This window comes from Equus quagga, chromosome 4 (assembly GCF_021613505.1).
Source record: "Equus quagga isolate Etosha38 chromosome 4, UCLA_HA_Equagga_1.0, whole genome shotgun sequence".
Lineage (NCBI taxonomy): Eukaryota > Metazoa > Chordata > Mammalia > Perissodactyla > Equidae > Equus > Equus quagga.
Genome location: NC_060270.1, coordinates 98,662,484 through 98,681,421, shown reverse-complemented (window position 1 = coordinate 98,681,421; position 18,938 = coordinate 98,662,484). Strand labels below are relative to the sequence as shown.

The following is an 18,938-nucleotide window of genomic DNA, read 5'->3' as shown; positions in this document are numbered from 1 at the left end:
TTTGTAATCCACGGCTGAATTACAGCAACAGAGATGACAAAAATGCCTTTTCTTCTAGTAGCACCTTTGAATTAAGATCTTAGAAATGAGATGCACTTGAAAATATAAGCAGCATCTCTAAGTTAAAGCAAAGAAATAAGTCTACACAAGCCTAGATTGTCATCTCAAAACAATTTCTCTATCAGAGTGATCTGCAATTTACGGGACTGAGTTCTACTGATGAATTGATGTTCCTGTGAGTCCTATTTGGCACCCATACTGTAACTGTCCCCACAGAATGAGAACAGGTGGGAAACGTATGTTGGAGAGGGAGGTGCCGTCACCCAGAGCTCAGCGCCAGCACTGTGGAGTCCCTGCTCTGTTCTCCCCGGCCCTCCTCCCTCCTCCAACCATTGTGCTCTGAGTTTGTGGGAGTTTTGCTGTCGGGTTTTCTACCATGGATCATGAAAGTGTGATTTGCATTACTTCCTTAAGATGTAGCAGAATGGGGAGGGGCAACTGAATCAGAAATAAAATTGCTCCCTTAGGTTAATTATTTAAAAACATGTGCTGTCTTTATTTTCTGTATTATTTTATCTTTATATGTAATGTGTTACTTTTCACATTTTTGTCTTTATTCTGGTAGCAGTGAACATTTGTGGAGCACTCAGTGTCAGATATTGTTCTCCACACTTCATACATATTATCTAATTCGATCCTCATGCCAGCTCTAGGGTGGGCACTATTATTACTGCCATTTACCTAAACTTTAAGGAATTTGCAAAGTTAACACACTTTAACAAGTGATGGGGCCAGAACTGGGTCCCTGAAGGGGTTGACTACAGTACCTACACCTTTACTCCCTCAGTCGCTGTCTGTACATTTAGTGGTGGACCCTCTTAGCACCAACCTTATGATTACATAGAAGTTTAGAAGTGAGTTATTATTTCCATTGGTAAAAATGAATTTCTCAAGTGAGCAATGAAGATGTTGTACCCTGCGCCTGTCAATTACACCCGTACCAACTATCAGCTGCACCTCCTATGAGGGAGAAAATCCAGCTCAACATACCTTGCTGCTCCCGTCACAGTCTTCCAGAATGATGGTAGTGTTTTCAATGGAAATGCATTTACCCAAGGCCACATTAATAAGCTAGGAAGCAAAATATAAAACATGCATTCAGAAAAAATATTTTAAAGTAGAACAAGACATTCAGAAAACACAGAATATAAATATAATAAGGTTAAGAGATGGCTAAGTTAATAGCTTGGCATTACTTAGCACTACGATTTTATTGGTTGCTATCTCTAACAGAGACATAATGTAATCTTGCTAAAGTACAGCTTCAATCTGTCCATTTAGGCCTGTGATTCAGCCACAGAGCCAACAAACAGAAGCTTGTAATTAACCCTTGCCCAGAATGCTGAATAGAGAATGAGCAAAAGGTGGCATGAAAAGTAGTTATTTTCTTGTCTCAAGTTTGTCTGATGCATATATTAAAAGTCAATGCACATATGTGCAATTTAATCAAACCAACAGTTGTGGGCTGTGTTCCCTGGCTGACCCCTCCAAGCTATTTGACTGCTTAGGCACTGAATCATAGATAAGTTGAGTCCTTCAGGAACAGCAGATTCAGGCTGATTCCCTGTCAGAATCTTCTTAATGACTCAGGCAAGCTACAATTCATTACAGGAAAGTCATGAAAGTTGATACAGAGCCAAGTTTAAAGGCACTTTCTGGCAGGCCCCCAGGTTTTTAATGGATTTACAGGGTCAAATATGGAGGCAGCTTTCTATAAGTCACCATTTAATGCAGAAAAATGTTGATTCCCTTGCCCCCTTTGACATTCTGAGCAGGGCTAACGAGATGGTGGGTTAACGGTGCGATTTAGACTTCTCAGATTTCTGGAAGAGTTGTGTAGAGCAAGTCTACATTCAGAAAGCCTCCTGTGCTGGGAGGTGGTGAGGTTTTTGTTGCCAGGGACATTATCTGTGGTCCTTCCTGTTTCCTGGTGCCTAACAAAGATCTCTAACTCTGGGGTGCTGTATGACTCAGGCTGTGTCGCTCACAGAGTTGCCAAACTTTGTAACAGTCTGCTCAGCGGCTTGGTCCTCATTTTTACATGCATAGCTTAGCTTGCAAGAACGTAAGAAGAATCTTAAGGCACTACAAAATGCAGGAAAATCTAAAAGCAAGAGGGAAATTTTCAAGTATTGGTAAGCAAGGGGCCAATATTGTAAGGACAGGAGAAAAACTTGGGCATGGATAAACCAGAGTTGGAATTGAGGTCTTCTACATAAAGGTGGAAAACTAAAGAGTTAGACCCTCAATGGAACGGTGTACTGGGAAAAACAGTTTACCCATTAGTACAGAGAGATAACAGGGAAGCTAGATTCTCCCATGGGAATATAAAACTTTACGCCAACCTTAGCTTGGGTCAGAGATGCAAATTTGCACTGCTTGCATTGGATAGGAACCATGACAGACCATCAAAGCACAGAAAGAAACATAAAAATTGTACCAGGTTGGTTACTTCTGGTGTGGCTGGCAAGCAAAACAATTCTAGAAGATCAGAATCTCCAACAGAAATTCTCAAAGAAAGCTCTATTCACAATTTAAAATGAAAAATATGGGAGGAGACAATCCACGGTCAGTAAAGGAGAGCGGTCAGAATGCACAGAAAGAATCAATGACCATGAACGTCAGAGAGGAGATTTGATAGAAATGTACACAGGTAGAATAATCCTGGAGTGTAAAGAAGAAAGTGGTGTTCCAATTGTTCTCGGGGTCTTCACAGAGATCAGTATAAGCTCCTGTATTGGTAGATTAGACAGAAAATATTCTCTCTTCAAATGGGTTTGGAAACCTCTGGCTTCAACACAGCTGAACAGGTTGTCCTACTCCAGAACTTCCAGAACCTTCTGGAAGTTAACCTTTAGTTCTCTGCTCTAAGAGGCAATGTAGTGTGAAAGTTTGCCGAACGTATTTGACCATGGAATCCTACTTATGTCATCACAACTAATAACATTGCCTAGAACAGTGTTTGGGAACCCCTAGTTTCACTGATTTCTTTGCATTTATTTTGCACAATACCTTCTTCCAAGCACTCAAAGACAGCAGAAGGAAAGAGAAAACTTTTCTATCCCTTGCCTTCACTTCATGTGAAGATCTGTTTCCCTTCTCTCTGACGGGAAATTACTGTAGAAACTGCTTTTCTTCATATAGAAATAATCTATGAAGTGCCAAGAAATTGTTATTCTTTATCTCATTGTGGATTGTTTTCAAAATTGATTTTTCATTTTATTTTTAAAGAATTGTATCCATGCTTTTATTGTAAGCCATTGCAATCTTTTTAAAAAAAAAAAAATCGGACAGTATATAAATTTTAAATGATCTGTTTTGAATTATTTTATTTTCCAACTTAGGAGGTGGGTGTCCACAGTTTATCATAGGATTGTTAAACATTAGCTTATAGGCTGTTTGCTAAGAGTTAAATCCAATATAAATATATAATATAAATTATTTGTGACATTATTTTATTCGTATCAAGTATATTTGTTTAAATAAGAAATGATTTGTTCTCACTCAAAAAAGATAAAACTTTCAATGGATTTAGATTCCTGTGTGTAGGTTGAAAGAAGAGAAAACAGGAACAAGAAACAAAAAATTGTGGAGTTTATTTTCTTGGAACTTTTGACGATTGTCTATCCAAAATAATGATCTAGATAATCTCACTCTGACTTGCCTGGAGAAAGGTCCCATTTTTTTTTTTAAATAGTGATACTGCTCCCCCCTGGCTCCTTAGAAGGAAGCAAAAGACATCTTTATTTAAATTTGTCTAAGGAAGGCATCAAACAGTGAGGTAATAGAAGGAAAGGATTTGTTAAAATCATTAAAAAGATATTTTCTGCATTTTGATATATTATAGCCCAGACATCAGCAGACAGCTGTCTCATTTGGAGAACGCTTCAAAAATGTCCTGGGCAGGCTTAACCCAAGTCAGCCTTGCAGAGGAGGCGAAAGGTAGTTTTTTAGTTCCCTCTGGTGGCTAAAGTTCAGTAATGCTCTTGCTGAGATTCTGTGCTGTTGAGAGGGAAAAGTTACTACAACGAAAATTTCTTTCTTTTTTCCCTGCTCAGGAGACAGAATTTAAAAATGTAAATTTATTTTACAGACATGTTATTTGAATGGTGTATAAATCCAGGGTATTCTTCCTAAAGAGTTACATGGGATAAAATATCAGGTCGAACCGCCTGAAGTAGCTGCTGTTCTATCTTGATCTATAAAGAGGGCAATTTTATGATACATTATGTTACATACAAACAGGTCACATAGACTTATTTGTCAGCTGAATTTTATAAAAACAGAACAAATTTTTGGACTAGTTTCCTCTCTTTCACACTCTTCCCAGATCTCCCTCTACCGTCAAGGAGAATGGCTTTACTAAAGCCTTGTCATTGGGAGATTTGCTAGGCAGAGAGTGGTTGGTTTGTACAATCCACCTTGTGGGGAGAACTGAAGAAACTTGGCCTAAAAGAGCAGGTTGACTGATGGTCAAGTCTGAGAACCCCTTGCATGAAGAAAAAGGAATCTCTGAAAGAAAATGAAACAAGACTGGGAATCTTTATGAGTAAAATTAAATGAGAAATAAAACAATAAAAGAGAGTCAAAAATATGCAAGCCTGGGGAGGAACTTGAGGTCAAAGCTTGACTAACCTCCCTAAACCCATTCTATGGTAAATGTCCTCATGTCTTGCCATCTTCTTCACATTAGGCCTCACTCCTAGAGTGGGTTTGAAATGCCTTTCATCCTTGTTTTCTTCTTAGCTTTGTACTACCATCCAATCTATCTAGCTTGGCTTCTTCCCTTTTGGTATGTTACCTTGTGCCCTGGAACTTTCTCTGCCATTGTCTGACAATATTTGTTATTTTCAACACCTCTTTGAAATCTGTAAAACTCTAGTTAAATTATGGCAACCCATTGCTTAACCCTACTCAATAACTTCCTATTATGTTCAGAAGAATGCAAGCAAGAGTAAGAAAGAAATACATAAAAGAAGAAAGAAAGAGAGAGAGAAAAAGTAAGAAATAAAGAGAAAGAAAGAATGTTTGCTCTGCCTAGAAAGACCTACATTATCTTTCTTCTTCCTCCCTCTTCAGCTTCATCTGGTACCATTCTTCTGTCCCTCACACCCTGACAACAACATTCATCTAATTTCCTGTTCTTGATTGCCTCAAACTGTCACCTTAGAGTTTTTGCACAAGGGGCGTCCTCTGCTTAGAGCTCTCTGCTTTAGCGCTTGACTGACAGACACTTCGTCTCTCAGGCCTGGCTTTCAAAAGCCCCTCAGGTGGTTCCCCTAACTTAGAAGGATTCATCACTGTGGCCAGTTCCCTAAACGAGAGCTATTATATTTTTTATTTACACTTTACTAGCTTATTTGTTTATTATCTTTCTTCCCTACTCAATTTTAAGCTTCACAAAGAAGGGATCAGGTCTACTTAATTCATCACCCTATAATCCAATGCTGAAACACTGCCTGGTTTATTGATGCTCAATGTGCATTTGCTGAATTAATCAATGAACATGACTGCCTGGAAGCCTTCCACAAGTTTACCTATATTTAATCCTCAATCACATTTTGTTTCATCTGCACTCATATTTGGTGTTTATTCATAACGTAATAAATCATTCTTTCCCACACATTTTCAAAAGAGCTTTGGCATTTTGTTTTTTTAGAGTGATATTTTAAATTGCTGCTTGAACTTACCACACCACTAGCCCTCACAATGGGAGCCTTCAAGTCTGGAAAAACATTGTCCAAGTACCACTTGAAACTTTTGCATTTTAGCTTCTTTCGAAGCTCCCGTTGTTGGGTGAGGTTTCCGACATCTAACCCTTGGTCTATGAGGTGATCCCCATGGCCATAGAACAGCTCCTTGTACTCGTCAAGCCAGACCTCAGCAACCCGCACCAAGTTCCGCTCCACTGTCTTCATCCGGTCTTTGGGGAAGGAATACGGATTGTCATTTCTGAATATGTGACCCACTCGGGAACAGGGAATGATTTCAATTTCACCACCACACATCCACACCTGGAATAGTTTGATGATAAGCATCAATTATCAAATGATTGTCCACAATTCATGGGCAATTAACAACAATAAGAAACCACCTGGTGACTCCCCGCCCCCAGCCCCGTTTGAAGTAGGATTTTTAACTTCTAAAATCTTTTTCAATAGAAAATTAAACTCACAGGTTTATTTAGTTTTATATATTGCTGAGGATCATTTTAGGATTTGTAAAATAGATATATTTTTCCTTCCATACCCCGCAGGGTAAATCCTTTTCGCTAAAGACATTCTCACAGAATTCCAATGAATAAAATACATAACATGAGTTCCTGCTTTGGTTGAAACAGGGAAAGGAGTATATATTTCCATTTTTTCAACCTTCCTTTCTCACATCTTGGAATGATCCATATGATTTGTGGAACACAACTCGAAAACCATTTTTCTTGATCAGGAGCTCAAGGTAATACCCCTTTTACTATATACCACCCCACTCCATGGGAGAGCAGTTGCTGTTTGGACACTCCCCAGTATGGCTGCTGTTGCGACTTTCTTGGGTGTTAACCAATGATTGCATAAACACCCAGAGTTGTCTGAGGTGCCCAAAGTTGTGCACTGGCCCCTGTTGGTGGCCTGCTCTAGAGGCACTTCTTGTACTTCTGTTGCTTGGACTCTCCAAGATGACCCATTACTGAATAATTTCATTACTCCCAATACATTAGAAAAGTGTTCTGGGAGAGTTGTTTTGCATCAAGTAAGAATCCCATAGCATTTACACTGAATGGCAGCTATTTCCTCTATATTCAGAGGCAGAAATAGTATTGTGAAATATTAAGGAACTCTAGTAAATTTCATGAGCGCTGCTGATTCTTCCAAATTCAATATGGGATATGAAACCATTAATCCAGAAGCGTTGAAATTTCTGTGAAATTTCCTCTCAGAGGCAGTCGCAAATGTGATTGTATTAGTAAAATGAAACCATTTAAAAATGATAAACTCTTAACTGTAAACAGAATTTGAGAAACACCTGGTAATACCTTGAATGAGAGCTCCATATTTTCTCCACCCCAAACATCAAGCCCAGGGTCATAAGTTCCAAGTTCAAAAAAGTAGTTTTTATCGATAGAAAATAATCCACCTGCCATGACAGGGCACCTACAAGAAGAAAAGTTTGCTTTTTAAACTTGCATGTCATGGGAGCTCAACTTTTAGAGTGGGTCCCCTGTGCAGTTGTGATGGAGTTAGGAGGCATTTCAGAATAGCTACCAAGCGCAGGGAGATGTTGGAATGGAGTCACAAAGAGCATGTAAGTGATGAGTTCCCTGGTTCATGAGGACAGAGCTTGATTAGGGTCAAAGATGGGGCCTGGACCTAGGATTCTTATTTGTCCTTTACTCTCTGACACAAACTCTCCAGAGATGTTATTTTTAACAACACTTATTTAGTGCTAAGGGAGTACCAGGCACTGTTGTAGGTATTATATATATATATAAAAACTCATACTTCACAAAAATCCCATGAGTGTGTACCATTAAGAAACTACAACATAGCCAGCCCGGTGGTGCATTGGTTAAGTTCGCACCTTGCACTTTGGCAGCTGGGGGTTCACCGGTTCGGATCCTGGGTGTGGACCTATGCATGGCGTGTCAAGCCATGCTGTAGCAGGCATCTCATGTATAAAGTAGAGGAAGATGAGCACGGATGTTAGCTCAGGGCTAATCTTCCTCGGGAAAAAAAAAAAAAAAAGAAAAGAAACTACAACATAGAAAAAGTGAGAAACTTTCCCAAGGCCACGGACTAATATGATGTACATCTGGGGTTCAAATTTAGGTGTTCTGGCTTAATGCTCTGTTCTCGCACTCTGCTATACTGCCTCTATCGTAGACAAGATTTACTGACAGCTCATGTGGCGAATACTTTTTTTTTTAACAACTGATGCCAATCTTTTTTTTTTCTTCTGCTTTATCTCCCTAACCCCCCCCCCCCCCCCCCCCCCCCCGTACACAGTTGTATATCTTAGTTGCAGGTGTGAATACTTTTTAAAACCCTTTATATATATTATCTGATTTAATTCTCAAAACAGTCTAAGAGGTAACTTAGTCTATAAATTAGTCTTAATGTAAAAATGAGGAAACAGATGTTTCCTCAACAGGTTGTCATTTTTTAAAGCCCAGACTACTAGTAAGTAGTAGAGTTGAGATTTAAACCCAGAGTCTGACTCCAGAGCCTTCACTACTGTTATTGATCATGGAGGATAGACACGACATTTGAGTCAGCAGTTAGACAAGGTGGTACTCACCCCCCATGGTGATCACCACTGGTGGTCAGCCAGCTGAAGGTGGCTTGTGTGGAGGTCCTGCCTTGTGTCCTGGGTATACAGCAATCTCAAGGGTAAAGTAGTTCCTGCCCCACACCTGTCTCCCTTGCCCCACCATTTATGTACATATTTGATCTGTATCCCAAATGTCCTTTCCAGACTAGCCAGCATGCATTCTCTTCCTAACCTTATATTGAATATAATCTGAACTCAACCACTACATTGACTCTCAAAATGGGAGTCTGAAAAAGGCAAAGAGTTTCTTTAGGTGTGGAATTAGAAAAAGAGTGTCAAATTCAGACAGATCTGAGTTTGAATCGCAATTTCTTCTTTAACTAGCTGTATATCCTTGGGAAAATTACTTAACTCTTTTACATCTCAATGTCCTCATCTCTATAATGGGAATGCTACCACCTCTCTCCTAGGGTTGTAGAAAGGGTTAAATGCATAGGGCTTAGTAAATGATAGTACTCCCACTTCACTTGCCAGGAGTATCAATTCTGAAAGCATCACACCTGGCAAGGAGGAGGCCTGCCTTATTGAGGGGTAAGTTCGGGGAAGCCATGCTGCAACGCACAGTCTGGGCTCCAGCTTCCTCCTGGGACTTGCTGGCTTGCATCTACTCAAGTTCTCTCTCCAAGAGGAAAGCTCAGGACTCCCGCTGCTCTGCCTGAAGCTGGCTGTGTGCTAGTCTCATAGATCTGGACTCTGGGAGAAATTTTAGGAAGCTCCCACTTTGGCTTCAGTTCTAAGCTGTGTTCTTCAATCCTGCTTCTCCAGCAATAAAGCCCCAATTTTAATTCATATATGGCTTCTGTGTCTATTTCTCAATTTATTCACAGAACTTGGCATCCCTCCCATGGAAGGAGTAGGATTAAACTCGAAAAGAAAATCCTAACAGCAGCTATCATTATAATGGTATTTCTATTACTATTATTTACTCTTTTAATTTTCACTCATGTAGACTTTCATATTATGTGTGTTTATACAGCATTTATGCAGCATATTCAACTAGCTTATGTTTCTTAGGTTGTAAATCCCAGAGAACAGGAATAGTATTAGCGAATTTCTCTGGGTTCAGGGCTGAATAGGGAGAAATTGACCATTTGAAAAAATGCATTTTATTAGCGGAAACTAATTTCTCAGGAAAACTTTGCTTTTGGTCATCTATTGGCTAGAACTGTAATTCTTGACGCTCTATAGAATGACAGAATGAAAACATTTGTTTGTGGAATTGCTTCCTACGCCTTTATAAAAAGATACCTGACTGCTTCCTAATTTTAAATTTCACACACTTACCTTATTATGTCAGTGTCTTTAATTCTGTTTTTTGCAACAATGTCTGGAGGAATTGTTCTCCAACCAAAGTTCATGGGCCACACAAAGACGCCTCTTTGAAAGTTGTCCACTGTCATGTAACTGATCCAGGAAATAAACCAAAAGTGCTACCTGAGATCATATCCATATACTTAATCAACCCGACGCCATGTTGTGTTCAAATGAATGAAAGAAGTGCTTATGCATATGATTTTAGATCATCATAAACTTTTAAATAATATTTCAAGAAAACTTATAAGTACAATTTTCATTAGTGACTAAATGGCTGGATTGCTTACTTTTAACTTATAATGTTTTGGTCACTTTTCAGGGGAAAAAAACAATTTAGGAGCATACATATATTTCCCAAAAAAAGAAGAACTAATATGAAGGAAAATAAATATTTTGGAGTTCAGCTGAACAGAAAGAGGAAAGAACTGGACAATGAGTGTTAGGATTTACTGGTCTTAAGGATTGATGATGATTTGATTGATGATCAAATAAATTATTGGATTGACCTGCTCTTGTCCCAAGATATCTATCACATATTTCTATTTATTTAAATAGATAAAGTATGTATTTCTTAGATTTGCACCCCACATGTTAATAATATGACCAGGTATTTTCTGTTGCTGCTGGTTAAAGACTCAGAAGTATCTTATGGAGTATGACAATATTACCTCATATCCTTATCATTGATGACTTCGATTACTGGACAGGCTACTTTCTTTCTACTTAAATAAACTCTCTCCAGAAGAGGTTCCAACCAACCAACGTTACATTCCACGTGAGAATCTAAGAATGTCAACACATCACCTAGAGAGCCAGAGGAAAAACAATCACTTGAAAAAGAGACCTACTGAGTGTGTGTACTTCATGTTCGAAGGTCTCAGAGATAGCTCCAGAAATGTGGTTGTAAAGGCGGTAGTATTTTCTTCTCACCAAATTCCTGATCCCTATAATTTCATTCTATAATGAAGTGAAAGAAATTTTGTTTCTAGCCAGTGCTGTGGGGCAAGCAACATTTACGTTTGGAAAAAATTGATAAGCCACTTAGAATGGGTAGCCAAGACTGTGAAGGGAATATTTAGTATTAAAGGTGGTTGCTTATGTCCCTTCTAGGGAGGGTGGGTGCCATTAACTCAGAGGGTGGAGAATGAGGACTTCGTTTGGCAGAAAACCAAGAGGAATTTGAGATTCTAAGTTTGACCTTAGGAATGATGAAGAGGAAAAATCTCTCCACAACATAGTGGTGAAAAGAAATTAAGGCGGAGGACTCAGCAAGACATCGAGGACGAGGTGTGTTAAAAGGGTCACGGGGGAGGGGAGAGGGAATAGGGAGTTGTTTAATGGATAAAGAGTTTTACTTTTGCAAGATGAAAAGAGTTCTGGAGATTGATTGCACAACAGTGTGAATGTTCTTCAGAGTACTGAACTGTACACTTAAAAAATGGGTATGATGGTGAATTTTTTGTTATATATATTTTATCAAAATTAAACGAGTTACAGGAGGAAAAAAAAAAAGAGGAAAATTGGAGGCCAGAAATACTTATTAAGTATTCCTTTTTTTTTTATTAGGTGTGTGAGGTAACACTCTCTCCCCAATGAAAATCTCAGTAGCATCTACATTGTTCCAAGTGATTTTATACAAGTAAATTTTGTGTGTGTGTGTGTGTGAGAGAGAGAGAGAGAGAGAGAGAGAGAGAGATTAATAATAACCGAAGGAATCTGAACCCTGGCCAAAATCTTATGTGTGATCTTTCAGGCCCAACCATAGACCGTAGACAATTGCGAAGACTTACCTGGCAGGCCTCATGCGGGAAAGCTGCTCTCCCCTCCAGGCTTCCTTCGCAGCCAATACACTGCAGACTCTGAAGGGAGTTGCAGTCAAGGCCTCAGGTCCTCCCTGCCCTTGGGCTGGACGTGCTTTTACCACATAGCTGCGTTCCTAGCCCAGCTTCCCCCATTTGAAAGCCCCTCTCAGGCTAAGATCTCTGCCTCTCCTTATGGAGCTGGGTGGATCTTCAGGACATTTTTCTCCACTCTGACTCAGTATTCAGTACTTTCCCACATCTTCTCCCTTTCCCTCATCCTGGCCCCCTGGGGCCATAAAACAGGAGCGGACTCCTCAGGCAGTGAGATGATCCTCGTCTCGGCTCTGATCCACCAGCCCATTTTTCTGTGGAACGGTGGAACACTGGGGGAGTCAGAGCTTTCTTCTGTTTTACTTCTTACTTATACGATTGCAGGAAGTTATTAAAGACTTGACTGTTATTTTCTTTTTGGCTCATTGTTTTAATTGACCACTCTGACACCTGGCTGTTCTTGTCACCTCCTGACAAATCTATGATAACATCAATTATCTTCAATTACTCCATGCCAGACACTGTTCTAAGCATTCCACACGGTCATCTTATTTAATCCTTACAACAAACCTGAAGTATAGGTCTAATTTTTATTCCCATTTAAGAGATAAGAGATATCGGTCTAAGTTTTATTTCCATTTAAGAGGAACAAAGAACTTAAGCAACTTTTCCAAGGTTGTACAGCTAAATGGGAGGCTGGTATTAGGAAACAGTTCATTCAATTGTTCATTTCTCGGGGGGGGGGGGGGAGCCAGAAAGAGGCAGAGCTATGAGTATGAGAATGCTTAAAGTAAAAGCAGAAGATAGTAGCAGTCAAAGAACAAGGTGAAATTAGATATGTGGATGACAGATTACGATCCACTGAGATCTGTAAGCAACCTCTGAATTAACGGAATTCAGCATCTTATTAATTATCTGATCAACAATGGAAGTTTTGCATGAAAGTAAAGGGACTGATCTTAGCCAAGGTCTTAGCCAGGATGGGGGTTGTTCTTAAAAAGTCTCTTTAGATGCAACCAGGCTGTGCTAAGCAGAGGTCACCTCCCACCCCAGTCCCCTAGTCTGGGAGACAGCAGTTACATCTCCTGATCATGGGGGAGTCCTAGTTTCAGTGAATTATAGCTTGTTTGATAATGGAAGGTCATTTTCTCCTAAGGGTGTCCTCTTACACAGCCCTCTTTCTGTTGAGGGAAGGTTTGCAGGGGTCATCTAGGTGTGAAGGATATGTGAGCATGGTCTGCCAAGGTCCCACTTGGCTAGTGGTCTAGTTTCTTTCACCACTCCTACTCCTGGTCCATTCAGACTCAAGAGTTTACAGAGCAGTGTCTGCTAGACTCTGTCGCTATTCCCATAGCAGGCTTGTAGGGTCAAAGGGGCCTGGATCAATTTCCTCAGTCTCCAGGGCAGCAGGATGGGTCCCCAAACTTGCATTCACTTCCCACCTGGCCCACATCCCCAAAAAGGTTCTCATTCACTTGCAGCCAGGACCAAAGGGAAGCAGCATCTGTCTAACACATAGGCTGGAATTCTATATTGTTTTATTTTGGGAGAGAAGAGAATCTTCGCATGTATGAATGTCATTGCTCCACTTTCAGACATTTTATTTGTAAGTAAGATCTCAGAAATCAGAACAGGGAGCTGTCTGTGTAGCTGACTCTGGATGGGATTTCTGATTGTTCTGGATACTGTATGGGACATTTTACACACTGTTCCTGACCCCGAGAGGCTGAGAGGGATGTGAAATGAACACAGGATTGAAGTCACACAGAACTACCTTCATCCCAGCTTCCTTTCTCTTAGCCTCACTGGATAAGTTACTTTTAACCTCTTTGAGCCTTACCTTATGGGGATATTTCTAGGATCTACCTAATACCTAAATTCCTAATAAATGGCAAGTATTGTATACTGTTTTTCAATGAGTGTTTAAGTTATGGCTCAGAATAATTAACTCAATCTTGATTGCCACATGGCAAGTTTTTCTGTTTCATTAGAGTAGGTCCAATAATGCTGGACTGTTTGCAATGGGTTTCATTGTGGCTTATTTATTTATTTCTATTTTGGTCAACTCAGAGCAGCTTAATGTGTCAAACAGCTTTGGCTTCTTTTTGAACATGGACCCCCGCGTATATTTAGCTGACCAGGTTGGGATATTGCTGCCAGCACCAATTAATGCTGGAGTGTTGTGTTTAGGGTTCCTTGAGACATGTGCACCTGGCTCGCCACTTACTTTTACATAATGATTTATAAGTGAGGCTAAGGAAACCACCTGTTTTATCTGCAGCAGAAACAAATTGTAGAAATTCACAGAAGGACTGTTGCTCTTCAGGAGACCTCAGAGTTGGCCAGGAGCTAGATGTCACTTCTTGTCCATGTACTTAAAGTCAGCCAACTGATTTTTTGTAATGCTCACAGCAATGTCAAGTATTTTGCTAAATGCCATGTCATGAAGGAAATGAGAATCTGATCTCTACTCTGACTCTCTGGAATGTACGTAGCGTTGAACCTGCCCAACTGCAGGCTCCTCTTGACAGAGCAATAATTCACTCAGTCCATTCAATATTAGCATGAGATCCAGGTGGTCGGCTTATTCCTGTGGACCTCAATGACCTCATCTCTTTTTACTTCTGTTGCCTTCATATTGGGACCTTCCCTAGAGAGCCATTGACCTTGGCTTACCCTTCAAATTTTGAAATTCTGCCTGGCCTCTCTAACTCCTTATTCCCAGTAAACAACTGATTGGACCTGATCTTTTTGTCTGAATCAGATTCAGATGAAGAACTGTCACGCCCTAGAACCTGAATGCACAGTGGACATTGCTAGTGGTCAGAGAGTTACTGTTTTGTCCTTATTATCTTGTAGAAGACTTTTTAGACTTTCAGAGAGCCTAATAATGCTATCCTAAGGGTAAATCTTTAGGGAACAATAGCTGTCAAGGCCTGTCAAATCCTGAGTTCAGATTCTTATCTTTGATTTCTTTGTTTGGCTAAGGCATTCTAGAGCAAATTTCTGCCCTGATACCTTTGCTGATTTCTGATTACAGAGATCCTTTAGGCCCAGAGAGCCTCCTACTAGGCTCTACTCATGAGGACTGGGGAATGCCCAGGGGAGCTTTAGAAGTATTACCCAGGCTGGTCAGCCCCGCTCAGTGATGATCCCTGAATTATATCCTTGGCTAAAGCTGGTACAGGATCCTGAATCCCTTTGAATTCCCAATAGGGGTTGAGCACACTTTAGGGCAGCTGGGTGTGTCCTTAGGCAAGACTGTTATTAATCTCATCGAGATATCCCTTTCTGCTTCTTTCCAAACCCAGGTACTGGCCCTCCACCAATGCTGCTCAAAGTGTGGGCCATAGACCCTGCTGTCTACAGGGAGGTACGAACAGAAACTGAGAACATATGTTTTAAAACTTTATAGCAGTTTGCCAAAGTAACTTATTGTCTATTTCATATATGTGCATATATAACATCATTATATATATTATATACACACATATACATATGTATACGTTGTACATAGTAAAATTATGTATTTATATACATAGATATATTGCAAATATAATTATGCATATATTTATGTGTTATGCATATATCTATTCATAAATCTATGGCTCTCTAGGGAAGGTCCCAATGTGAAGGCAACAGAAGTAAAAAGAGATGGGGTCATTGAGGTCCACAGGAATAAGCCGACCACCTGGATCTCATGCTAATATTGAATGGACTGAGTGAATTATTGCTCTGTCAAGAGGAGCCTGCAGTTGGGCAGGTTCAGTAGTACATACATTCCAGAGAGTAGGAATAGAGATCAGATTCTCATTTCCTTCATGACATGGCATTTAGCAAAATACTGTTTTTTTTTTTGGAGGAAGATCAGCCCTGAGCTAACTGCTGCGAATCCTCCTCTTTTAGCTGAAGAAGACTGGCCCTGAGCTAACATCCATGCCCATCTTCCTCTACTTTATACGTGGGATGCCTACCACAGCATGGCGTGCCAACTTGTGCCATGTCCGCACCCGGGATCTGAACCGGCGAACCCTAGGCCACTGAAGCAGAACATGTGCACTTAACCACTGCGCCACCGGGCCGGCCCCAAGCAAAAAACTTGACATTGCTGTGAGCATTACAAAATCATAGCTACTTGCATAAATATAAACATAATAACATATATGCATAATATAAACATAATTATAAAATTATGTATATATTTATATACATAGATATATGCAAATATAATTATGCATATATCTATGATATTTATGCATATATCTCTATTTTTTCCCATTTCTCTTTTAGATAATTTATTTTTATTATAATTTACAAAGCATAGGTCTACAAAAATTTGGAAATTAGAAAAAGAGTTCTATGAGAAGCTACTCTTCACTAGATAGTGGAGAGCAACTAAGATGCGCTTAGCTGGGGCTTTCCACACTAAGAGTTGTGACTCTTTAGTGAGTCATTAAAACAGCTGAGTAGGATTGGCCAGAATCTAAAAAATAAGTACAGTAGAAAAGAAGATAGTAGAATTCATGGCACTCGTTATTTCTTGAAATGTCGACGGTAGTTTTTCGTGTAACCTGTACATGGATGGGGTTGTGAAGTAAAATTTATTTCTTAACATGGGTCATGGTCAAAATAGTTTGAAAGTTACTCAGCTAAAACTGAACTAATGTGCTCAAGGGTGTTAATGAATGACTGAGACACAAATATACATTTCTGCATTTGGATTTACTAAATTCAAAGAAATCATTTTATGGTTGTAACCAAAAATACTGAAGCAGGCCAATTAGGCAACTCTTTGATCAAGTTCATTGCACTCCATCTGAACACAGCCTCCCATGTTGTCTACCAGTTTAGACTGTTCTAGAGATCATTAACAGCGTGCTTTGTGTTCCACGCCGGCAGAGAGAAATTTTTTAAGAAGCACTTTTTTGGTTCTGTGCTCATCAGCTTTCTCTACATGGAGTCTAATTTTCATCTCAGACCTACCTGGATGAAATCCGAACTCAATTGCAATCCCAAACCTGTTCCTCTGCTTATGGCCCCACCACCCATCAAATCATTCAGATTCCAATCCTAAGCTTCGTTTTTGATTTTTCCCATTGTTATTCTCTTCACATCTAATCTGATGGTAACTCTTGTAGGCTCCATGTCCACAATACATTCTAAATCTAACCACTCCCCCCACATGCCCTGGCACCTTCCCAGTGCCTGGACAGTTACAGTATCCTCCTAATTGGTCTCCCTACTTCCTCTCTCATCTCCCTAATATCTGTTCTCTATGAGGTGGCCAGAGTGAGCTTTTAAAATGAAGTTAGACACTTTTATTCTTCTCTTTAATGTCCTTCACTGGCTTCACATTATACCAAGAATAATGCCTGCACTTCTTAAATGATGCATAGAACTTTACAAAAGCCTACCTTTACCTTTCTCTCCAAATGAACCTCCTACCACTCTCTCCATGATCGGCACCCATTAGCCATAATAAACTTCTTTCTTTAACTTGAATATACAGAGCGTGTTTCTGCATCAGGACATTTGCAATTCTTGTTCCATTTGCCTGGGAATATTCTTCACTCAGATCTCAGTCCAAAAGTTACCTACTTGGACTATTTCTTCACTATCCTATTTTTTGTACAGGGAAGTAAAACTCAAGTGAGCAGATAATTCACCATCAGAACATGCTTGAATACAAGCTGGTGGAGGTCTGCAAAGCCATGGCCTATGGTGGCAGAGTGGCAGCTAAATGTCTAGAGGCAGCAAAATGTAGTAGATAAGAGGCAGATTCTGGAGTCAAGGTTTCTGTGTTCCAATCTTGGCTCTACCTATACTAACTGAGAGAAAATGGGCAAGTACTAACCTCACTGTGCCTCCATATCTTCATCCGTAAAATGAGGAAAATGATCATATCTATTTCATAGAGTTATTACGAGGATTAAATCAATTAGTATAGAAAGTGTTTAGAATGATGTCTGATATATAAGTTCAACTATTATTATGGGGTCCTTCCATAGTAAGACGTGTAAATAAACCAAAATGTTTGATGTTATTTTTAGAATGCTCATGAACTGAAAAGATTTGCCTCTCCCGTTCACCCACCAACATCCACACGTTAAAAAGAGGTGAGAAAAAAAACACCTGTTGCTCTTTGGGAAGACAGAAGGGGCTAGAGGAAGAGCAGACAGGTCAGGGAAGAGAAAATTCAAAAATTCTGAAGTCCTCAAATACTGATGAGGTCAGGTCAAAAAGGCACATGATTGCAGGGGCTTCTGCTGGTCAAATTTGAGACCATCTGAGCACTAAAAAAGTAATGCTGATAATATACACATTGAATTTTTTAAAAATAAATCCATAGTGATGGGGGCATGAGAGGGAAGGAGGAAGGAGGGAGAGAGAGAGAAAGGGGAGGGAGAGGAGAGAGAAGGAGGGTGAAAGAGAGAGGGAAAGAGAGAGGGAGAGAGAGATTTCTTCTTTATGAGGGAAGTCAGCTAATAAAAGAAGGAATGATAGAGTTAGAAAAACAATTTTGCAGCCCTCACTGTAAAAACTGATTCAAGCGATGATCATCAATGGATGCTAAACCATTGGGTAAAATGTTGTAAGGAAAGCAGAATATTCTTGTGGATCAAAATATCACCCCACAGATTATTCTTACCCCCAAAAGAAAGATGTAGCGGTCAACATCTTAACCAAGTGCTCAAAATTAGTATCACCAATGGTGGGACAACCTGACATCACGTACCTCTTGATTTGAAGCAATAAGAAGTACATTATTCCTATCACATATGTAGTAGAATTCTATATAGTATTTATGCAAAAACATTTGTCCTGAATGTGATATGGGGAAACAGTGAGGAAATTTCAGAACATGGTCAATTGCACAAAAGAAATGGCCTAAACTTTAAAAAAAAAAAACCCAAGTCAATGGCCACTAAACAATGTGTGTGGAATTGACTATTCTAGATTGAGAGACTAAGGAGACCAAACAACCAGATGCAGTGCATGAAACTTAATTAGATCTCAAATTTCAAAAGAAAGAAGCAGCTATAAAAAACATTTTGGAAATAATGAGGAAATTTGAAAAGAGCATATACTGGATGATATTTAGATATGAAAGTTATGCTTATATAAGAGAATGTCTCTATTCTTCAGAGTTACTTACTGAGGTACTTAAGGGTGTAGTGTCATGATGCCTGTAAATTCCTTTTCAAAAGTTCAGAAAAAAAGTGTGCGTCTATAAACATGTGTCTGTGTATGTGTGTGTTAAAGCACATATTGCAAGAAGTTAAAACTCGCGGAATGAAATGATGGATACATGGGGGTTCACTGTACTATTATTTCAAATCTGCTGTATGTTGAAAAAAATTTAAATGAAAACAAAAATGTAAACACAAC

At 39.6% G+C, this 18,938-nt stretch overlaps 1 protein-coding gene across 1 annotated transcript in view; it reads right to left on the bottom strand.

The window, feature by feature from the left end:
* GALNT5 (polypeptide N-acetylgalactosaminyltransferase 5) overlaps positions 1 to 18,938 on the bottom strand; it is a 45,105-nt gene that overhangs the window by 4,946 nt on the left and 21,221 nt on the right. Inside the window, exons 4-8 of the mRNA XM_046659638.1 lie at positions 10,365 to 10,500; positions 9,667 to 9,786; positions 7,088 to 7,205; positions 5,751 to 6,074; positions 1,051 to 1,131 (exon numbers count right to left, since the gene is read on the bottom strand). Coding sequence (XP_046515594.1) covers positions 1,051 to 1,131; positions 5,751 to 6,074; positions 7,088 to 7,205; positions 9,667 to 9,786; positions 10,365 to 10,500 — 779 coding nt within the window. The remainder of the gene's footprint in view (positions 1 to 1,050; positions 1,132 to 5,750; positions 6,075 to 7,087; positions 7,206 to 9,666; positions 9,787 to 10,364; positions 10,501 to 18,938) is intronic.